This window comes from Thunnus thynnus, chromosome 16, assembly GCF_963924715.1.
Source record: "Thunnus thynnus chromosome 16, fThuThy2.1, whole genome shotgun sequence".
Taxonomy (NCBI): Eukaryota; Metazoa; Chordata; class Actinopteri; order Scombriformes; family Scombridae; genus Thunnus; species Thunnus thynnus.
In genome coordinates, this window is record NC_089532.1 from 10,742,012 (window position 1) to 10,761,469 (window position 19,458).

Genomic DNA, 19,458 nt, shown 5'->3' on the forward strand with positions numbered 1-19,458 from the left:
CAACTAGACACTAGATTTTGAAAGCACTGCTGCATGACAAAACATGGCTCAGATAATGGGCTTTAAATGGCTGGCTTCTTTTAATTAACATTAAAAAATAGAGCTGTCATAAACCTTATTCTTTGTTCATAAAAATCCAAGTGCAATGAGACTTGCATTTCCCAAGCACAAAGTACTAATTAACAATAGCATCTTTGAATACTTGAGTAACTTAAAGCTGCACCAATCAATATTTTTATATCAACAATGGATTAAATTACTATGTAAAAGGGCTCGCTCTTAGTGACAAGCCCACAGAGAATTATCACCTGACACCTGCTATTCCCCTCAGCTCTTTGGAGCATCTTAAGCATCAGTTCATTGTTTTAGTTTTCCGACTTGCAACTTGTCATCAACCTTGTTTCCAGTCACAGCAAACAACAGTTTTTGTTTTCTTTTAATCAGAAAAGCTCTGATAAACCCTCTGCATGCTATGTGTCCATCCCCAAACAACAGACAGACAAAGTTAGCAGTTAGCTGGTGAAGCATTTAGCAGCTAAAGAGCCAGATATCTCCTTCAGGAGCTGGTGGAGACCAAAACAGAGGTAAAACAAGAGTGAATATTGGACTCTTATTTGTTGGGTGGCCAGGTACCAAGTGGCAAAAAAAAAATCCATTAGTAGCTTACTGTTGTAAAGTCATGACAGATATTATGTCTGTTTTTTGGAAATCTGACAGATGCCTTTTTAGAAACTCGGGTTGTCAAGAGAATCAGACAATTTTAGAAAACTGGTCTACATACAACCAGATTTTAATGAATGTTCTGATTGGTTGACACCACACATAATTTGTCATACATCTTATCTAGGTTTGTCTGAACATTGTTCTGAAAAATCTACAAAACAAGAGAATGAGCCAGACCAGGTGTGTGTGTGTGTGTGTGTGTGTGTGTGTGTGTGTGTGTGTGTGTGTGTGTGTGTGTGTGTGCATTTCTGTCTATTTGAAGCTAGATTGTGTAACAGCTCAGATCGAAATTATGAGACAGCTGGCAAGCTTGCAAAACTATCCACAGCTTTGTTTTTCATGAGTGTTGTACCAGTAATGTGTTGTTTTTGTAGATGAAAACATTGGTATAGTTGGTGGCGTATTTACAAGGAAGAATTACACTCTCATTCTGTTGTGCAAGCTTGTGTCATCAAACCATTAAAAATTGAAATAAGCACACTGCTGATGTAAATAACTTAATTTCAATTATTTCTTGACTGAATGAAATCATTTTGCTGGATCCTTTAAATCTTTGAAGGTCAAAAGGTACCTGAATGTGAATGTAATCTGCCCTTTAAGCCACTTAAGTGGATTATTTTATGTAAACGGGACCACTAAATTCAATTTCTTAACAAATGACTTTGCTGAATTTCAAATAATTTAAAAGTTCCTCCTCTAACAAATCACTCTCAATTCATGTTTTTCTTCCTAGATGGCTCATCTATATAACTCAGATATATAACTACTGACACAAGAAACTAAATAATGCAAGGATGGAAAAATGATCTCTATGAGCTCAATTGTGCACATTGAGACAGTGAACTGACTAACGAGAATGACAGCAAAGCCTCAAGACTCCTTGTTAAAACATCAACATGCTATCTTGGCACTGTTAAATTTGATATCTAGCGTGGCACACTGTCATTACAGTCAGGAAGTTAAAAGTGAAATCACCAGGTGTAGTAATTGGTTGGCAAGGAAACCTACACACTCTCCAAGGCACTCATTTGATTACCACTGATATGAAAAAAAGCAAACCCTGTAATATGCAGACTGGTTAATTTTCTTTCATAGATTGTTGTTGATTTTTATGGGCTGCTTTATTCCCATGATCCTAATTTCTGGGGCAATTAGTGAACATTCTGATTATCATCATATGCTCATGCTTACATACTTTATTTGATCTTGCTGTTTACCACTGTGCGTCTCTCACAGTCCCAGCAGAGAAGTCATTCTCCTGTGCTAACAGTGTAGCAGCAGCCCGAGGCTTCTTATTAAACAGTAGGATGGTGAAACCTAACAACAGTCAACCCAGCTGCATCTGGCAAAGGTTAATACAGCTTGAAACGGAGCAGAGCACACAAGTGTTATAGCAGCAAAATGTCAAAGCAATTACTGTCAGGTTGATGAAAGTATGTGAGATTGTGCAGTGTTTGTGAGTGAAACAGTGGAAGACAGAGGGCAGAGAGAAACATACAGAGATCCTTTGAAATCTGCCTCCTTCTTATTTTTATCTTTCCTCACCATTCTTTCAATCATCATCATATTCAAATCTTGAACTTCTACCAAAAGTAACAGTAACAGGATTTTCTCCTGTTCAGCCACATAATCATTAATGAGGTCAGCAGGGTTGGGAGGGTTACTTTAAAATGTATTACAGTACAATTACTAATTACCTGTTAGAAAATGTAGTCAGTTACCTTATCCAAGTATCACACTATTATAGTAACATAACTTGACTTTCCCTTACTCTTGGATTACATCAATACCAAATATGCAAATAAAGACAAGAAAAAAGACAACAATATGACTTCTACTTAAGTGTATTCTGTAAGACAACAGAACAATGTAACCTTAGAATTAAGAAAATGGGGAAAGCAAGATTTTTAGCATCAAAAATGCATCCTCTGCTCGGTGTATTTTTAAAGAAAAACTTGCAAATTCAGGCAGTTGCCAATGCACAACACATGATGCTCATTACAGAGAACATTCTCAGGGAAAGCCTCTTACGAACCAACACTTGGCCCACTGGCTGTGTGAAGCTCTCACACAGGCAAACTGTGTGTAGCAGCGGGGGAAAACGACCGTCCCTGCCTGCCCTACCAACATAAGTTCACTGTGTGTGAAGTGTGTGTACGTGCGCCTGCTGTGCGCACCTGCGCGCGCTATGTGGCATCATTCTCTACTCACACCATCGTGGATCAGTGAGTTATTCAGCCCTCTCATTCCTGCAGTGCTTACTTTTGTCGTGCATGGCAGTACATTGTTCTTTAAAATTGTAATCCTGTTAATAATCCCCATTTTTCAAGGTACCTTTTTGGTATCCTTATTACGTAACGGTGCTCCATGTATTCTGTTACTCTCCATGCCTGGAGGTCAGGTACTGGTGTTGGTTGGTAAGGTTCACATTTGGCGTTCCAGTTCATCCCAAAGGTGCTGGAAAGAGTTGAGGTCCCGACTCCAGTTCATCCACACCAAACTGGGAAAACCATTTTTTTTATGGACCACACTTTCTGCCCAGGGGCATACTCATGTTGAACCAGGGAAGGGAAAACACACACAGTTGCCACAAAGTTGGAAACACATTACTGTCTAAACCAGTATTGTAGGTTGTAACTTCAAGACCCTTTATTGGAAATAAGGGGCTTAACCCAACCCATAAAAAAAACAGCCCAGACCAAACATGATTGGACATACAGTGTATCATTATTCATTTTCAATGACTTAATAGTGTGCATACATATTGTGTTTTTACTTAAAAAAATCTGAGTTATCATAACATACTATATACAAGACGGGTCACAAATTAAAGGAAAAACAACATAAAGTGTCTTAGTAAGGTTTTGGTCCACCATGTGCCACCAGAACAGCTTCAGTGCACCTTATTGATTCTACAAGTCGCTGAACTCTTCTGGAGGGATGAACACCATTCTTCCAAAAGATATTCCCTCGTTTGGTGTTTTGATGATGGTGGTGGAGAGTGCTGTCCAACACGTCAGTCCAAAATCTCCCATTAGTGTTAAATTGGGTTGAGATCTGGTGACTGCAAAGGTCTTAGCATATGATTAACATAATTTTCATACTCATCAAACCATTCAGTGACCCCTCGTGCCCTGTGAATTGGAGCACTGTCATCCTGGAAGAGACCACTCCCATCAGGATAGAAATATTGCGTCATAGGATAAAGGTGATCACTCAGAACCACTTTGTATTGATTTGCAGTGACCCTTCCCTCTAAGGGGATAAGTGGACCCAAACCATGCCAGCAAAATGCCCCCCACAGCATAACAGAGCCACCAGATCCCCTCACTGTAGGGGTCAAACATTCAGGCCTGTTTATACTTTAATTTGTCACCTGTCTGTATATTCATACTTACTTCTTAAAGATTCCCTCCAGTTACATTTTAAGACATAAAAAAATCCTCTGCTTGGAATAATAAACTGTGTCTCTGATATTGTTTTTCATCAAAAAATATCTTGTTTACATCTAGTCTTTCTCCTTCATTAAAAATTCCAGAGTCTATGAATATGCAAATATTGTTCATTACAAAAGTTTAACAGCTGGACACAAGATGTCTCCTATTTCTACTCCTACTGAAAAGTCCATTCTCAGTGTATGTGCACTGTATGTTCTATACTGCACCACGATTGGCTTTCAACCTAGTTGTGATGTCTCAAATCATTCTTGTATTTCAGCAGATAAATGTGAAAACAGCCTTCTAGTGTCAAACTCTGCACACACATCATTATGCACAGTGATGGCCAGACATCCAACTAAAGGAACAAGAAGAAAAACATATTTTTGACTGGAGGAGGTCTTCAAACACTGTAAATCCATACAACCCACTTTCCCAATACTGTACATATAAATTGGATTAAGGGTTGGATTAACCTCTTGTGTGGGCCGCAGGGAAAAAAATTAGCTGCAGGCACCTATTGACATCCGACACCACCAGCATCATGTGATGCTGTGCATTGTGTATGCATAAATTAATTCTACAGATTTATACAGTATAGGGATATGCACTATGAGAGCACAGAACAATCTTAGATAATGGTATTAAAAATGGCTTGTGACACAGACCTGAGTAAATCTGGGCCTCAAAATTAAGTATTGATGCAAATGCACCTGATTAAAGGCCCATATTTCAACATTGGTTGATATTCTTATTCAGTGGTAACAAATTTGCAATTAATCAAATTACCAGAAACAATCTATAGAGAGAATCTGGGACTTGTGGGGGTCGTGAAGGTCTATGGACCCCAACAGTTGCCCACTTTACCAGTTTTAAAGCCAATTTAAGTTTAAAAGAGAGTGAGAGACAGAGAAATCTGGTTACAAGAGATGCAATAGGAAGGTGATATTGGGACACACACACACACACACACACACACACACAAACAGGTTACAAGTAAGGGACATTTTTATGGTGCATTTGTCAGGTCATTATATACAGTCTGTAAAGCTCTTTTCATGCAAAACAAGGAAATTGAGTTGTCTTTTTGCTTTGTTTGATTATTTCCACTTTGCTCTCATTCATTCCCTCCCACTGTCTGTCTCTCTCGCACACACACACTTGAAAATACACTCTGGGATGACACGCAGTGATCAAAGGGGACAGTGCTGGTGGTTTAATGGATGTCACGCATGCTCAGACATCATGATTAGTTCCCCCCTCCTCTCTCATCCCCCCAAGTCTCTCTCTCTCTCTCTCTCTCTCTCTCTCTCTGGTGAAGCTGAGGAGGAGCATCTGTATCAGTGCTCAGAGAGTGATGAACGAGCCGCAGGTCGCCATAAAACACACGTTTTCCTCCCGCAGAGCCGAGTGAGGTGATCGCAGGTGTCGGGTCTGGCAGGGCGGAGGCGCGCCGCGGTGCCCTTGAGGAGACTGCCGCAGAAGAAAGAGGAGTGGAGCGGGTGGAAGAAGAATAAGCAGGGGAACAAATGGACAAGAAGAGGTGATGGAGCGTCGGGGATGCTCAGTAAATGACTGAGGCTGACCGAGAGTGAAGTTCAACCCGGCGGGATCCGCTGGTTTGCGGGAAAGCAGGTGAGCGGAGGGCGGAGGCGGCTTTTTCTGACGACTGTGGTAGACTATAAATTACCCACTTGGTGGTTTATTGATTAGAGCACATTGTACAATAACACGAAATTACACCACGTCACTAATTGGGGAACAGTCTGAAGACTCAGTCGGGGTTCATTGATTGAGCTGTTTTGTGCCAATCCGCGGGCGCATGCAGCGTCTGAGCGAGCGCGCGCTTGTCTCCATTCAAGAATTCGTCATGGGTCATGGGTCGGGCTATCAGTAGCCTATAAGATACAACATACATCCTACATGGGTTAGACACATGCAGTTTGGTGGACGCTGAACAAAACCTCACAGTGTGTCTGGAGCGGGAATCGAACCGTCATCTTTGCGTCTTGCGTGAGCCGCACAGTGATGGAACAAGCGAGGTTGGGATGTTTTATGATGTTAAATGAGTATTTTAATTGAATGTGAACGCGAACCACAGCCCTTCCGTTTTTTCCATGTGTGTCAGTGTGTGTGTGTGTGTGTGTGTGTTTGAGTGTGTGTTCAACCCTCTGGCGTCACAGGGGCGCATCACTGAGGAACCTAGATAACCTTGAGAATAACATCTCCCTCATCACATAGGCCACAGACACACACCCACTTACACAAACAGGGATACACAAACACACACACACACTCACACACACACACATTTCCACAATAACCACCAAGCAAACTCTTACACTGGCATGATTTTACCAGTTTTTTCCCAACTTCAAGATACAACAGGTACTGTGCACTGTGAAGCTCGCATCAGTCCTACTCTGAATATATAAAGAGAAGGAGTATCATTCATAAAAGTGACTGGTCTGTTACTCTCAATATTCCATATTAAAGATGGTATCGATTTTAAAAGGGATGTAAGACTTTCATCAATACAAATATAGCAGGTGATGCACATAAATGACATAACCAGGAAGACATTTCTTCTGCCAGATTTCATCAGAAGAGCATACTGTCCATGAGAGCGTCGTCTGCTGTCGTCTCCACATTGTGCAGGTCTGGTGTCGGCTCACTTTAAGGTTGTAAAGGTGTGAAATGGGCTTTTTAGAGCAGCGGTAACACCACCAGCAGCAGCAGCAGCAGCAGCAGCATTGCAGAGGCAAGCAGCATCATCCAGATGAGTAAATTTTACTGACTGAGAAGGGAAGAATCAGAGATGAACATCCTGATCTCTTCTTGCTCTTTGTGTGTTCATATAGAGCAGCAGATTGGGTTTCATCTAACCACCAGTGAGAGAGAATGACTCGATCTTCTCAAATGTCATCAGAGCGATCTCAAGCCTGTGGCTATTTTTATGCTTCATTCAGCGAGCTGTGAAGTTGTGAAATCATAAAGTCGTAGTTTGTCATTCAATTTCTGATCCCTGATTCAGCATTTTAATACAATTCTTAAAAAGTCAATGTGATTTTTAGAAGGGATGTCATTCAGGGTGTAGAATATCCCCCAAAACCTCTATATTCAGGTTTTCACATGTTATAATAATTTAGATCTTTTATGAGCACTTTACCATTAACCAGTGAGAAACACACAGCTGAGAAAAAGCACACACAGCACTGACCTCCCCAGGTGTTGTAATTTGTAACATGGCAATCCAGGCTGTTAGGTGGGAACAGTCCACATCTCCAGAGAGAACAAAGGCCACGTAGCCAGACACAAACCAAATTCATAACCTCACCCCGCTCCTACCAAATCAAAGGGACTGCACCATTTACGATGTGAAAAACAGCAGTGAGCTGCCAAAACGTCTGACTTTTACCTGCTGCAGTCACACACCATTCATCTAGACCTTTAAACTACTCGGTGAAATAGAACAAAACTGCAGCCATGTTTTTCATAATCTGACACATCTGGAGTGACATGTTGGGTAATGTGATGATATATACCATGAGATAACTGTAAGGTATATTTTAGGCAGTCAATGCACAGGACTGACTGACAATATTGGATTTTTCTATGATTTTTGCATCAATGTGATGGTGTACTATGATTTGTCAGGTGTTTAATTTGCTGGATTAGCTAAAAACATACCTCCCTGTCTGGTTATTTTATCCATAAATTGTTAGTTGATTTGAAATTTTATGACATCACGATATATATGAATATATATCACGATATATATTAATATCGTGATGTCATAACATTTCATTCGCATCTTAAATTTCTTTGATTGAAGATTTTATCCATATCATCTTCTCATAATATTTGTCATGTTTTTAAGTGTGTTTCCCTGTTCTTGTGTTTTTATTATCACACATTTTGTGATTTTAAGAGTAATTGTTTCTCAGCTTGACTATGAGATTGAGTGGTTACACTCACTTTTTGTTGTGTGACATCCAGTGTTAGGTAGTTTTCAGTTCATTGTAAACTTTAAAATGTGATTTTTTGATATATTTAAATGCACAAAATCCCATTTTGCCTTTGAGTGTTTTGTCTTGTCTTACGTTTTTTGCATGCTTGAATCTCACTCCGTATCTGTTCGTTCAAAATATGGATTTCTTCTGAAGTCAAGGAGGCAAAAAATGTTGAGCTGCTGACTGTTACTGTTGAGCAATTCCTCACAACTCCAGGGAAATAACTGAGCAGCATTCTCCCTCTGCCTTTTACCTGGATGAACATTATGTCACGTGAAAGTACTCCCCATTCGCTGAGAAACCAGTGGACTGCTTAGTGTTTTACAACCTGAGATGCAGCAGCGGCTGTGTCCCTTATAGCACCTGCACAGCCGTACTGTTCTGCTGCAGAGAGCCATTACTACTTTGGTTTCAAGTCAGTCATCCGTGGAGCAGGACCTTGAGGAGAAAAGTTAAAGAGATGAGTAAATCAGCTGAAATGAGAAAGGGAGCTGTTTGACAGGAATATTATGGAGGTATAAGAGGGGAGAGATGGTAGATTCTGGTACCTGTTATTTATGTAAAGGCTGACATATATCATATTTTGACAGACTGACAAATAACAGAACAGATGTACGGAACATTTATATTTATTCTTTTGACTGCTTGAATATTTAAAGTGAGGGAGGGGTTAAGAGGGAGACAGAGACGGAGGAAAGAAAAAAAATGTTCGAGACAGACAGAGATGAAAGACAAATGAGGCAGGAAGCACTTGCTTACGTAACTGTCATTGCCAACAATTTCCACCCCCCCCCTCCCATCAAGGTCATGTTATCCAAGGAGACTAAAAGGCGTGATAATAGTGTTGCTAATCTGCCATCATGGTTATATTTCTGCTAATGTGGATTTAATTTGAACTCTCACGACACAGAAATAACAATTAAACTGGTGACTGTTCAGACGGGCGAAGCTTACGTATAGGTACATTCCCTGCCAAACTCACGGGGCACATGGGGAGATGTGAGTCACTGCTATTATTATCTCGCATAGGCTATTAAAGATATATGAGATAAGAAGCGGCATCCTAGAGAGAGGGACAGCGTGAGGGAGAAAGAGGAAGAGAGAGCGTGTGTAAAATATATATTGTATGTGGCTCTAAAAGTGTCCTTTCTCTTCCCTTTCAGGTGTCTGTCTTCTTTGAACTTTTACAATGGAGTCCACTCACCTCCTGGGAGGCTCTAAGAAAAGAGTAAAGATCCACCCTCACACTGTCACAGCCAAATACGCCACGCACACCCCCTACTCCCCTCAACCTGGAGTGCACACACACTTCCCCCAACCCGGGGACGATGGCTACGATGATGCTCCGTCTTTCGAGGACTTTGGCTCCTTCCTGGAGGAGACGTCAGACAGGAAACAGCTGACGGAGAGCAAGAGGTGGCCTCTGACTCTGTTTGGCTCCAGAGACAAAGACAAGGACACGACCCACAAACCCCAGGCTGCCGGAGGAGGGGAGGGGAGCGAAGGGGGAGCTAAAGCAGCAAAGGGGTCTGGGAAAGGGGTGGGGGAACAGCTGGCCAGTTTCGGGGAGGCTTCTGTGTCTGCATCTCGGCTCACCTGGGTGGGGCTGCTCGGGGCGGCGCTGTCTCACGGCTGTTTGATCGTTCTGACACGTGTGGCTTCTGAGCGCTTCAGCCTCGGCCCCCTGTTTCTGCTCTTGGTTCGGTCCATCGTCCAGCTCTTATCTGTGGCTGTACCACTGCAGAAGGGGGAGAACCCTTTCGGACCAAAAGGCTATCGTCTACGTCTACTTGGTTATGGCATTGCCTACTCTCTCTCCCTCTGCTGCGCCTACTCATCCTTAACCTTCGTCTCCCCTGGAAATGCCACGACAACCTGGCGCCTGGCAACCACGGCGCTGTCGGCGACTCTGGCCTTCCTGCTCCTGGAGGAGAGGCTGGGATTGGCTGATGGCATCACCATAGCTGCAGGGCTGTGCGGTTTGGGGCTTGTGTTGCTTCCCACAGCAGATGAGAGCAATACAGGTTCATCAACTGACCCGGTTGCATTCTGGAGGGGTGCGTTCGGATGGTCTCTTTCAGCGCTGGCGGGGCTGTGGATGGCTCTGGCGCTGGTTGGATATCGCTCCCTGAAGGAGAGAGTTGGAGTTGGCACGGCTCTCTTCACAGTAAGCTGGACGGGCTGCCTGCTGGCCCCAGCCTCCTTGGCCCTGCTCCAGGAGGGCTGGTCCTGGCCTACGAGTACCACAGCCTGGGGTCTAGTCCTGGGCCTGGTTGCCTGCTCAATTGCAGCCTTCTTGGGGATGACGCATGCCCTCACCCGACTCCACCCGGCTCTGGTCTCCGCCTCTCAGAGCCTGGAGGTACCTGTTGCCCTGCTTCTGTATCTAACCGTGCTGCCATTGGCTCCCACTGCCCCTGAGGTTGTCGGAAATGTGATGGTCATACTGAGCGTCGGCTGGCTGGTGGCAATGAAGCTGCTGCCCTCTCGCGGGGTTGGGCGCCACCAAAGGGAGGAGTACGAGGAGATTCTGGACTCACCCATCAAATAGACACCTCCTCTCTCCTACTCACACTTCCCCTCTCTCTCACCCCACTCTCTCCTCTATGAGATTTGTTTCTGTTGTACATAAGAGACTGCTAAATGTTTATTGGAGCTTTATCTATTTTGTATTGTCCTCTTTGCTTTTGGGAAAGTGCCGATATTGTGTTGTCTGTTATCATGACTATGTGATGTGACATTAAAATCTGAGTGATGAACAAACTCCTGAAGTCAGTTGTAATCAAGTTCTCGCCTTCTTAAGAGAGTGTGCGTGTGTATATTGGCTACGCTTCACAAGAGTGTAATGTCAGTCACTTCGACCAGCCAGCTGAAGGTTGGCCAAGGATTGATGCCATCTATTCGGCTGCTGGCTGCTGGCGAGAGAGAGAAAAAACAGGAGATGGGAGGCAAGGGAGAGCAGAGAGAGCAGGACAGAGCGAGACACACAATCAGAGGAAGATAAATAGAGAGAGAGAGAGAGAGAGAAGATGATGGGGTTGGCATACAAATAACAAGCAGGGGGGAAAGGAGAGTGACGGCAGATGACGACAGCAGAGATGAAAGGGAAGGAGCGGAACGAAAAGAAGCCAGGGCAGAAAGGGAGGCTGGTTATTGAAATGTGTCTGGCCAGCTGGCTGATAAAACCCTGCTTTGTGTGCAGGAACAGTCATTATGTCTAATAAGCACCTGTCAGACACACAAGCACTGTCACTCTTCTTTTCTGTTATACTCATCATTAGCCTCCTGCTTCCCTTTTTTTCCCCGCCTTGTCTGTTTTCCTCTCTTGCAAGGCCTTATAAATCAATGAAGTGCCAACATGAGATGACACGACAAAGCTTCCAATCACTGAAATCCCCACACCCGCCGCACAGATGGAGATGTTCAATTGAAACAAGTGTCCCCGCATTGAATAGACCAGTGTGTGTATGTGTGTGGAGACTGTGGTGAAACAGGTGTAATGAGAAATCTATGAGATAGAACTACTGTTGTTCTTCGTGCTCTACACTCATCTGCAGCGTGTTAGTTGTGTCATTTACAGAAATACATGTAGACCTTAAAAAAAACCTTCAGATCTTGCCTGCAATTTTCCACCCAGCTGCGGATTTATAAAGAAAGGTGCATGCACACACACATACAAGGGCATGGGCACAAGCATGCATTCATGCCATGGTTATAAACCTTTCATTAGTGAATATGTTCATGTGATGTCAGTGCACTGGCCTAATTAAAATCACAAGACCATACCTTGTTTTCTATACTTCTCTCTGACAGTCTACTTTTTTTCTACACTCTTGTTTGCCCAATTTCTTCATCAGCTCTAATAAAAGTCTAAACAAAAGCATTAATATGTTAAAAATAAATGAAGAGGCGATCTGGGACAACAACATTACAACCCATCACAGTGAAACTATAACACATGAAAGTACCTCCAGCCAACACTGGCCATTCCATGTGGTTTATAACAATGAATGTGTGTGTGTGAGCGACGGGCAGCTGAGTAATAGGCCTGGCAGAGATTCATGAATCATAAACATTCAAAGTGTTGTAAGTCATGGCCTCTTTGCATACAGACACTCTTAAAGCAGCTAATGAGTGGGAGAGGCCTGCCCAGAATTAAATACAACCCAAAACCTCTGACACACTTTCCTGCGGTCGTCCACATTTGCAGAAATCACCACAGCTACACAAATATCAAGGTGGTGTAGACTGAAACACATAAAAATCACAAGACTGTAGGCATATACATGGACATAAGCATGCAGCACTGAAAATGAGTTGATTAGTGTGTGTGGGAAGAGGGAGGAAACCTTTCCATGAGGCTAATTTGGTTGTTTAATTAGTTTTTATTCATTACAGTAAACCCACAACTTTTATGGTACATTTAAAGTCATTGTCACCAGACAAAACCAACCTCACATATAAAAAACAACATCAAAAAATGAATATGTGCAAAAGCATTATCACTGGAGAGCTCCCAGTCAATCTTTCATTATTCTTTCCCCTCATGTGTCTCCTCTGTCCTTCCTCAGTGTTCCTGTCTGCTCTATCACATTGCTCAGCTGCAGGTGAACCTTCTGCAGCTCTGTTGCTATGGAGACCAGGGCCCTTCCCATTGTGGCCATGTCCAGTGGTGAAGTCACTTCCTGCTCCTTCAGGCCAGATGGCAACGGCTTCATGCCCAAGCCAGAAGCTGTCCCCAAACCTCCAGGTCTCGGTGTTGGCTCATGTCCCATCCCCGGAAAGATGTCCGCTGCTGCCGATGGCACCACTCTGTAAACGCTATCTTCCTCCAGCCGCGTCAGCCGGGCGTTCTCCTCGTGACTATTGTGCAGGAGCATCTGCAAGGTAGAGTTTAACCTCCTCTCTCTCTCTGCTCCCTCCTCCCTGAGCTCCTGCAAGCCTCGCTGCAGCCTGAGACTCGCCTGCTCTGTTTGCCTCTGGCATGCTGACTCCATGCTGGGTAGACACTGTTGGCATGTCCCTCTAACCAGTTTGTCCATCTGCGCCCTGAGAGAGACCATTCCTCCACAGCGCTGCTCGAGAGACTCTAGCAGCATGTTCTGCCTCATGTGGGAGTCCTCCAGAGCGATGAAAAGCTTGTCCCAGCGGGAGAAATCTGCAGTCTGGCATGGTGTAGTTGGAGACTCCCCTGCAGACAAAAACCAGAGGGATGCATCAACAGCACAATCCCATAGACAACTGAAAGATTATTAACATTGACATAAACCAAACATAACCAAAATATTAACATTTATTCGATTTAATCCTTTATTTGAACAGGTAGGCTCATTGAGATCAAGGTGTCTCTTTCACAAGACTAAACACACACAGTACTAGTGTAGACAAACAGAAATTTACATACACAATATGGTTTCACAGAATGGGGAAGATTTATAAGTATGTTTTAATCTTCAGAAGAAATGAGGATTTTTCTTTCGAAACACTTTCTAACTCATTCCATTTGTAAAAATAATTATAAACAGTTGTCCCTTTCTCTGTTTGAACATGCTGTATGAGTCAAAATATCCTATGTCCTGACATTATAATTACTATATTTTGATGTGCTTAGACAGCAGTTTCCCAAGAAGCGCTTTACAGATAGATAATTGACAGGAAAACTCTCCTCAGTTGGCTAAAGATTGTATCATCTGAATAAAAATGTGGATTGGCAGAGATGTGGATTGGAGGATATATAAAATGAATAGAAGTGGACCAAGAATAGAACCCTGTGGAACACCTTTCCTCACCTTACAAAACTAATAAACCAATTTGTGTGGAAGAAAAAAACACTTTATTTGGCAATGGTTTAATGAAATCTGCCATGGCAACTGAGGACAAATTCTACACAATGAGCCATCTGTTCTAACAAGCACGAACCAAAAGTGACAAAAGGATAAATAAGCAAAACATACCCTCCTGCTGATCCTGAGAGATCTCGTTGTCATAGTTGTCTTGGTAGTTCCCTTCATACTCAACCTGATTCACACACAAGGATGCACCCACGTAGCAGAGCACACACAGGACACGCCAGATCCTGAACACACACATGATGGAGCTCTGAAGTGTTGAAGTGTGTTGGTTCCTTAAGATGTTAGAGAGCTGCTCTCTCTTTCCTTATCCACCCCCTTCACTATATGTAAAGCTCTCCACACTGAGCCAACTGTTGCGGGTGCTCACTTATAAACTGTGCTAGAAGGAAGAAGGAGGGAGGAAGTTAGGGAGGGTGGGACAGAGGTGGGGGTGCTGTGGACGTTGGTTGAGTAATGCTTCAGTGGAGGTAATATGTCAAAAGTCAAACTGAGTGGGAAATAGGGGCATTATGGGGAGAGAAGGAGAGTTACAGGGGTAATGGGAAAGCTGGGGTGAAAAGAAAGCAATGAAGGCAGGGTGGAAAGCAGAAGAGAAGAGAAAGATGGAGAAATAAAGACATTCAGGGTGGAACAGTGAACCATTTAAATGTGTGTAGGTTTACAGATAGGAACACGTATACCAAACCACGTATACCAAAATTTTCCCTCTTCTTATCAACTCTCACATTGACTCACTGTCAAATTCACGTACTATACACTGGAATCATTCTGGGAATGTTTTCTCTGGCTGTGAGATTGCCAACTTGGTCACATAATCCCGATATGATTGAAAGCTCCAGAACAGCTACTAAATGGACCTTTAGGTGAGATTGTTTTGCTGTTTCTAAGGTCAATGAACTCTGAAGCTCAACTTTTAAGCCAACGTGAATGAAAAGTTCCAGTTTGAACATCTACAATTCGAGCCATTCTACAAACTGGGCAAACTCAATCTGCTGATGAAGGTCATGCGATATGCTCAAATGTTCTAGAACAGCTACTAAATGGACCTTGAGGTGAGATTGTTTTGTTTGTACTACATATCATTAAATAATTGAGTATTAAAATCGCCCACTGCCTGACTTGTACTTTCATTTTTAAGATAACACTGCATAATTTTTTTGAATTTGAAATTTGAATTTTCTCTTCTTGAAAAACATTTTTCGTTATCAGTGACCAGATGTTCAGTCCAAACTGATATTATTCCCTCATCGCAAGATGCATAATATTGTTGTGCCTCATTCCAGAGTCATTTACAGTCATACTCGCATCGCATTGTTTCCACAGGACATCTCAGTCCACACACACAGGTCTGTCTGCCTCTTTAACCTTTTTACTGATGAGTCAGTCACTCTGTGCTCTGTGTCAACACAAAATCCCCTAACCTAAAGAAGAAGTTGCAACATTTGAGAATCTGGATTATGTTTTAAGCTTACAATGAGTATTGAGGGAGAAAAACATATACTGTTGCTAAGGAAAGGTTTGTGCAAAACATTTTGTACCTGGAGATTCCACACTGTGTGCTGCACTCCTTTCTTTATCTTTTTTCTGTGGAAGGGAGGCCTCCACACAGCTGCACCTATGTGCCCCCTCTTTGTGCCCTTGGTGTCTTTGTACTTCATGTCTAATATGTACTTCCATCCTGTTTCCCTAAGTTTTTTGCTAACCATGTAACTGACCAAATAAAGGTAAGAAAGACATTATTTGAAATGCTATTGGTAACCTGAGGGGCGTAGAAATACTATATAATCTATATATACTATATACTATACCTTGCCAATCCTGTGTTGGTTGGAAATTTGCGACATATCTCTGATGGTGATACAATTTTCTGCAGGCCTGTGTTTACTGCCTCTGTTTCCTGCAAGATGCAGAAGGATGATGATCAAATTCACTGTTTTATCTATGAAGTATGTATTAACCAAATTTTGTTGCTAAGTAACACTGCAAAATTGGCTTTCTGGCTGTGTGATTATATTTTGTTGCCTGGTGACACTGTCGATTAAACATTCAGCGAGGATGAATTATACTCAGCAAGGCCAAATGACCTTATTCTTCCAGGCAGAGGGCTCTGGTCAACAGGTGTTGGGGTTAAGCAGCAGAAGTAGGACATGTCAAGGTCATAGGAAAAGCTGTGACCTCTCTGCTCCCAACAGACCTCCAGACTGAGCTCCCTCTGCAGACGTCAGCAAGTCTGCCAGTCAGCATGTCGGATTTTCTCAGGCTGTAATGGGACTATTTGTGGTGGGGGGGCTGGACGTGGGTGGTGGCAGGTTTATATCAGGAAAAGAGAGAACCTGCAGAGGAAGAGATGGACAGACAGAGAGGTGAGGGGGGTACGGAGGGTCAGGTGATATTTGTAGAATTTGTGTTTTCCTCACTGCAGCAAAAATGCCTCCCTGTGTGGCTTGTGTATGTGCATTTCTCTGGCCCAGTTCCATAAAATGCAAGTAATTAGGATCCCTCCAGCAAAGCAATACATTTGTATGTTTTTATGTTAGAACTTGCAGGTGGGGTGTAAAATTCTGTGTATGCATACAAGTTATAAACTTGTCTTCATTGGTGCCCATCTGATGCATTTCCTCCTCTCCTCTCTATATATCATCTTTCTATTTTGGTCATCATATGACTCCATAACAGGGGAGCGACATTTATCAGCAGCCGCCAGACGCTGTTTACCACCCCCACCTGCACACACCACACCTACAGTTTAGCTGTCACACAAATCACTTCCAGCTGGCAGTGAGGGGAGGAGTGGCGAGAGATGAAGGTAATAAGAAAACTCGACAAACATAAAAGGGAAGATGGAAAGGGAAAGACAGAGATAGAGATGATGAAAGTAACTTTAGTGTCTTAGCACTCATTTTATTCCAAAAGAGAGAAAGGAGCAGGGATTTTTGTGGGGCTGGTTGTGATAAAACCAGAGATGCAAGGGAAAATGGGATGATGGGTGTTGTCAGCAGAAAAAAAAAAATCAGGCTAAAAACAGTCAGTTTAAAACAGCAACAGGACTTTACTAATGAACAAACCGCATAAAAACAGTAACACAGTAAAGTCGGCCAACACAAGCCAGTTTATGAGAACTGTGTGGTGTTCTTGGGTGTTTCCCTTTTTTGTCCTGAATATGTAGAGAGGAGGGGAGAAGACCATTTGTTTTAAATACAGCATGCTGTCAAACAATAGAGCCATTGTACAAATATAGCAGACTTATAATTATATCTAATCACTTCAAAAGGAGTGTATTAGTTGATGATTATGGTATAGCTTAATGCCTTTCTAAGAACAGTGTAGTGAGAGGCACAGTTAAGATTCATAATAATTGATATCTCAGCAAAGCAAAGCCTTTAATACTGTGGATTATGCCCTGAGAAAGCAAAGGTTGCTTAATATGGGTTACATTATTTTATTATTGCTTAATCTAAGGATAAAGCCTGATCAGCCAGTAGGCCGATTTAAGTCAAGTCAACTTTATTTATATATAGCACATTTCATACGACAGGCGTGAACTCAATGTGCTTAAGAACAAAAGCAAAAAACCTCCAAAAGGGTAAAGTTCATACATGACAAAAATATTACATATATAAATCAAATAAAACATAAAATAAGGAGATGTTACATATATAAAAACAAATAAGACAACATATGAAATTAGACAGTTTAGTAATTATCTCTCAGGTAGAACTCAGTGTGTCAAAGAACATACTTCAGTATGATTATTAATGGAGTGCCTCAAGGTTCTGTGCTTGTCCCACTTTTATTTTCACTTTACGCAAATAATTTAGGTGTTATTACGCATTGAACTAATAGCATTCTTTATGCAGATGATACTGTTTCTCTTCTCTCCCAAACGTACTTCATAAACTACAGTCGACCTTTGATATTTTTCATTCTCCCTCACTTAATTCAAACTTGTACTGACTGCAGATAAAGTTGTTTTCTAATGCTAAGAAGAAGACATTAGGGTAGACAGCTCAGGGGAGGACAATAGAAGTTATCTGTTAGAAATATCAAGGTAATTGGCTTTCTTTTCCATAAATCACATGTTGAAACCTTGTGATGAAACTGAGACCGAAGTTAGAATTTTAGTCCTGTTTCTCTTGTGAAGCTGGGAGAAAGCTGGTGGCAGCCACCTTTTTACTGGTTCTTCAATGTAGTGATTTGCTGTATATAAATGAATCAGCACAGTGTCCCCACATGCTGGACTATGCTTATCTTAAAAACCCTCATAAATCATTGTGCCTTATATTCCAGAGTTGGCTGGCCATGTCTGTTGATTGAGTCAATAGTGTATTTTTTCATTTATAAAGTCAGTCTGGTCTTTACATTAACATCATATCTCTGCAAATGTAATTCACAGTTCATCTTCCAATCAGTATCTCAGATCACAAGACATACAGTATATCTGCTGTCTGTCTCTAATGTACAGATGGCAAAGAAAGCCTTCATGATTTCTGCTCCAGCCACTTAGAATAGTCTGCAAGGAAGAAATTTCAATTGATAAATCTGATGTTTCTGGCAGAATTCAAGACTCCAACACTATTAAATGCCACAATTCTTAACTGTCAATTTGTATCTTACTATAAGCCATATTTTAGTATTATTATCTGTTTTAGTACTGTTATCTGATTTTGTATGGTTTTGTCTGAAACATTTTATGTCACTGTCCTGGCCAGATCTCTCTTGCAAAATAGGTTTCCAATCTCATAAATACTTACCTGGTTATATATAAGTTAAATAAACAGCAAATAAAATAATGCATTGCACCTAAATATAGAAGTATTATCTGTCTGTGCCCCATCAGGAAAAAAGCAGTGCCAAATATAATTAGAAACATCTCAATTCCCTTGATATGCCTCTATAACTCACTCATCTCAATGAGACATGCAAAACATCATTTCAGCTTTCCCTTCCTTCCTGTATAACACAGGAGCCTCATGTGAAGTGACTAGTGAGAGAGCTGCTGCAGACAGAGTACACACCGAAAACGATAAAAAAAATAAATTGGAAAGGTAGCAGGGATTTTGCTGTTTCCCTAAACAGTGTGGTGGAAGGGCTAACATGAGCAGTCAGGGACAGATTGAGGAGAATCTATTCTTGTTTGGCTGAGTCATAGGAAAAATGGCAGCAATGTATCACTATTTAATTTGTCTTTAAGCACTAACTGCACCTCCTGTGAGGCCCCCTAAAATGTAGAGCTGATACAGTGGTGTGATATAAGCGTTAATGATGTTATTTAACCACGGGCCTCCTGACTGTACTCAGATCGATATCACACAACCTCCGCTTAATCGATCTGATCTATTTGAACAGCTCCAGGCAGGAAGGAATGACAAAGCGGGAATAATATGCAGGAGAAACACAATTTTCATCAGTGTTTCAACATGTGTGCATGTGCTG

The 19,458-nt window shown here is 42.0% G+C and overlaps 2 protein-coding genes across 2 annotated transcripts; one reads left to right on the forward strand and one right to left on the reverse strand.

The window, feature by feature from the left end:
• The first annotated feature begins 5,210 nt into the window (after positions 1–5,210).
• Positions 5,211–10,936, forward strand: slc35g2a (solute carrier family 35 member G2a). Its single transcript, XM_067614839.1, has 2 exons — positions 5,211–5,795; positions 9,337–10,936. Exon 2 carries the CDS (start codon positions 9,363–9,365, stop codon positions 10,722–10,724), a length of 1,362 nt encoding a protein of 453 aa, XP_067470940.1. The 5' UTR covers positions 5,211–5,795; positions 9,337–9,362; the 3' UTR covers positions 10,725–10,936.
• Positions 10,937–12,534: 1,598 nt separating this feature from the next.
• Positions 12,535–14,484, reverse strand: LOC137199523 (pentraxin-related protein PTX3-like). The gene is made up of 2 exons (XM_067613863.1): positions 14,128–14,484; positions 12,535–13,364 (listed from the first exon to the last, which is right to left on the reverse strand). The coding sequence occupies exons 1-2, from the start codon at positions 14,261–14,263 to the stop codon at positions 12,718–12,720; spliced, it is 783 nt and encodes a 260-aa protein (XP_067469964.1). The 5' UTR covers positions 14,264–14,484; the 3' UTR covers positions 12,535–12,717.
• Between the last annotated feature and the right edge of the window lie 4,974 nt (positions 14,485–19,458).

What these genes read in the sequence shown, in the direction of transcription:
- slc35g2a (XM_067614839.1), top strand. Translation starts at nt 9,363, where the DNA reads ATGGAGTCCACTCACCTCCTGGGAGGCTCTAAGAAAAGAGTAAAGATC.
- LOC137199523 (XM_067613863.1), bottom strand. Translation starts at nt 14,263, where the DNA reads ATGTGTGTGTTCAGGATCTGGCGTGTCCTGTGTGTGCTCTGCTACGTG. An exon ending in CTCTCAGGATCAGCAGGAGG is followed by an intron (nt 13,365 to 14,127) that starts GTATGTTTTGCT and finishes TTTTGTCTGCAG; the next exon opens with GGGAGTCTCCAACTACACCA.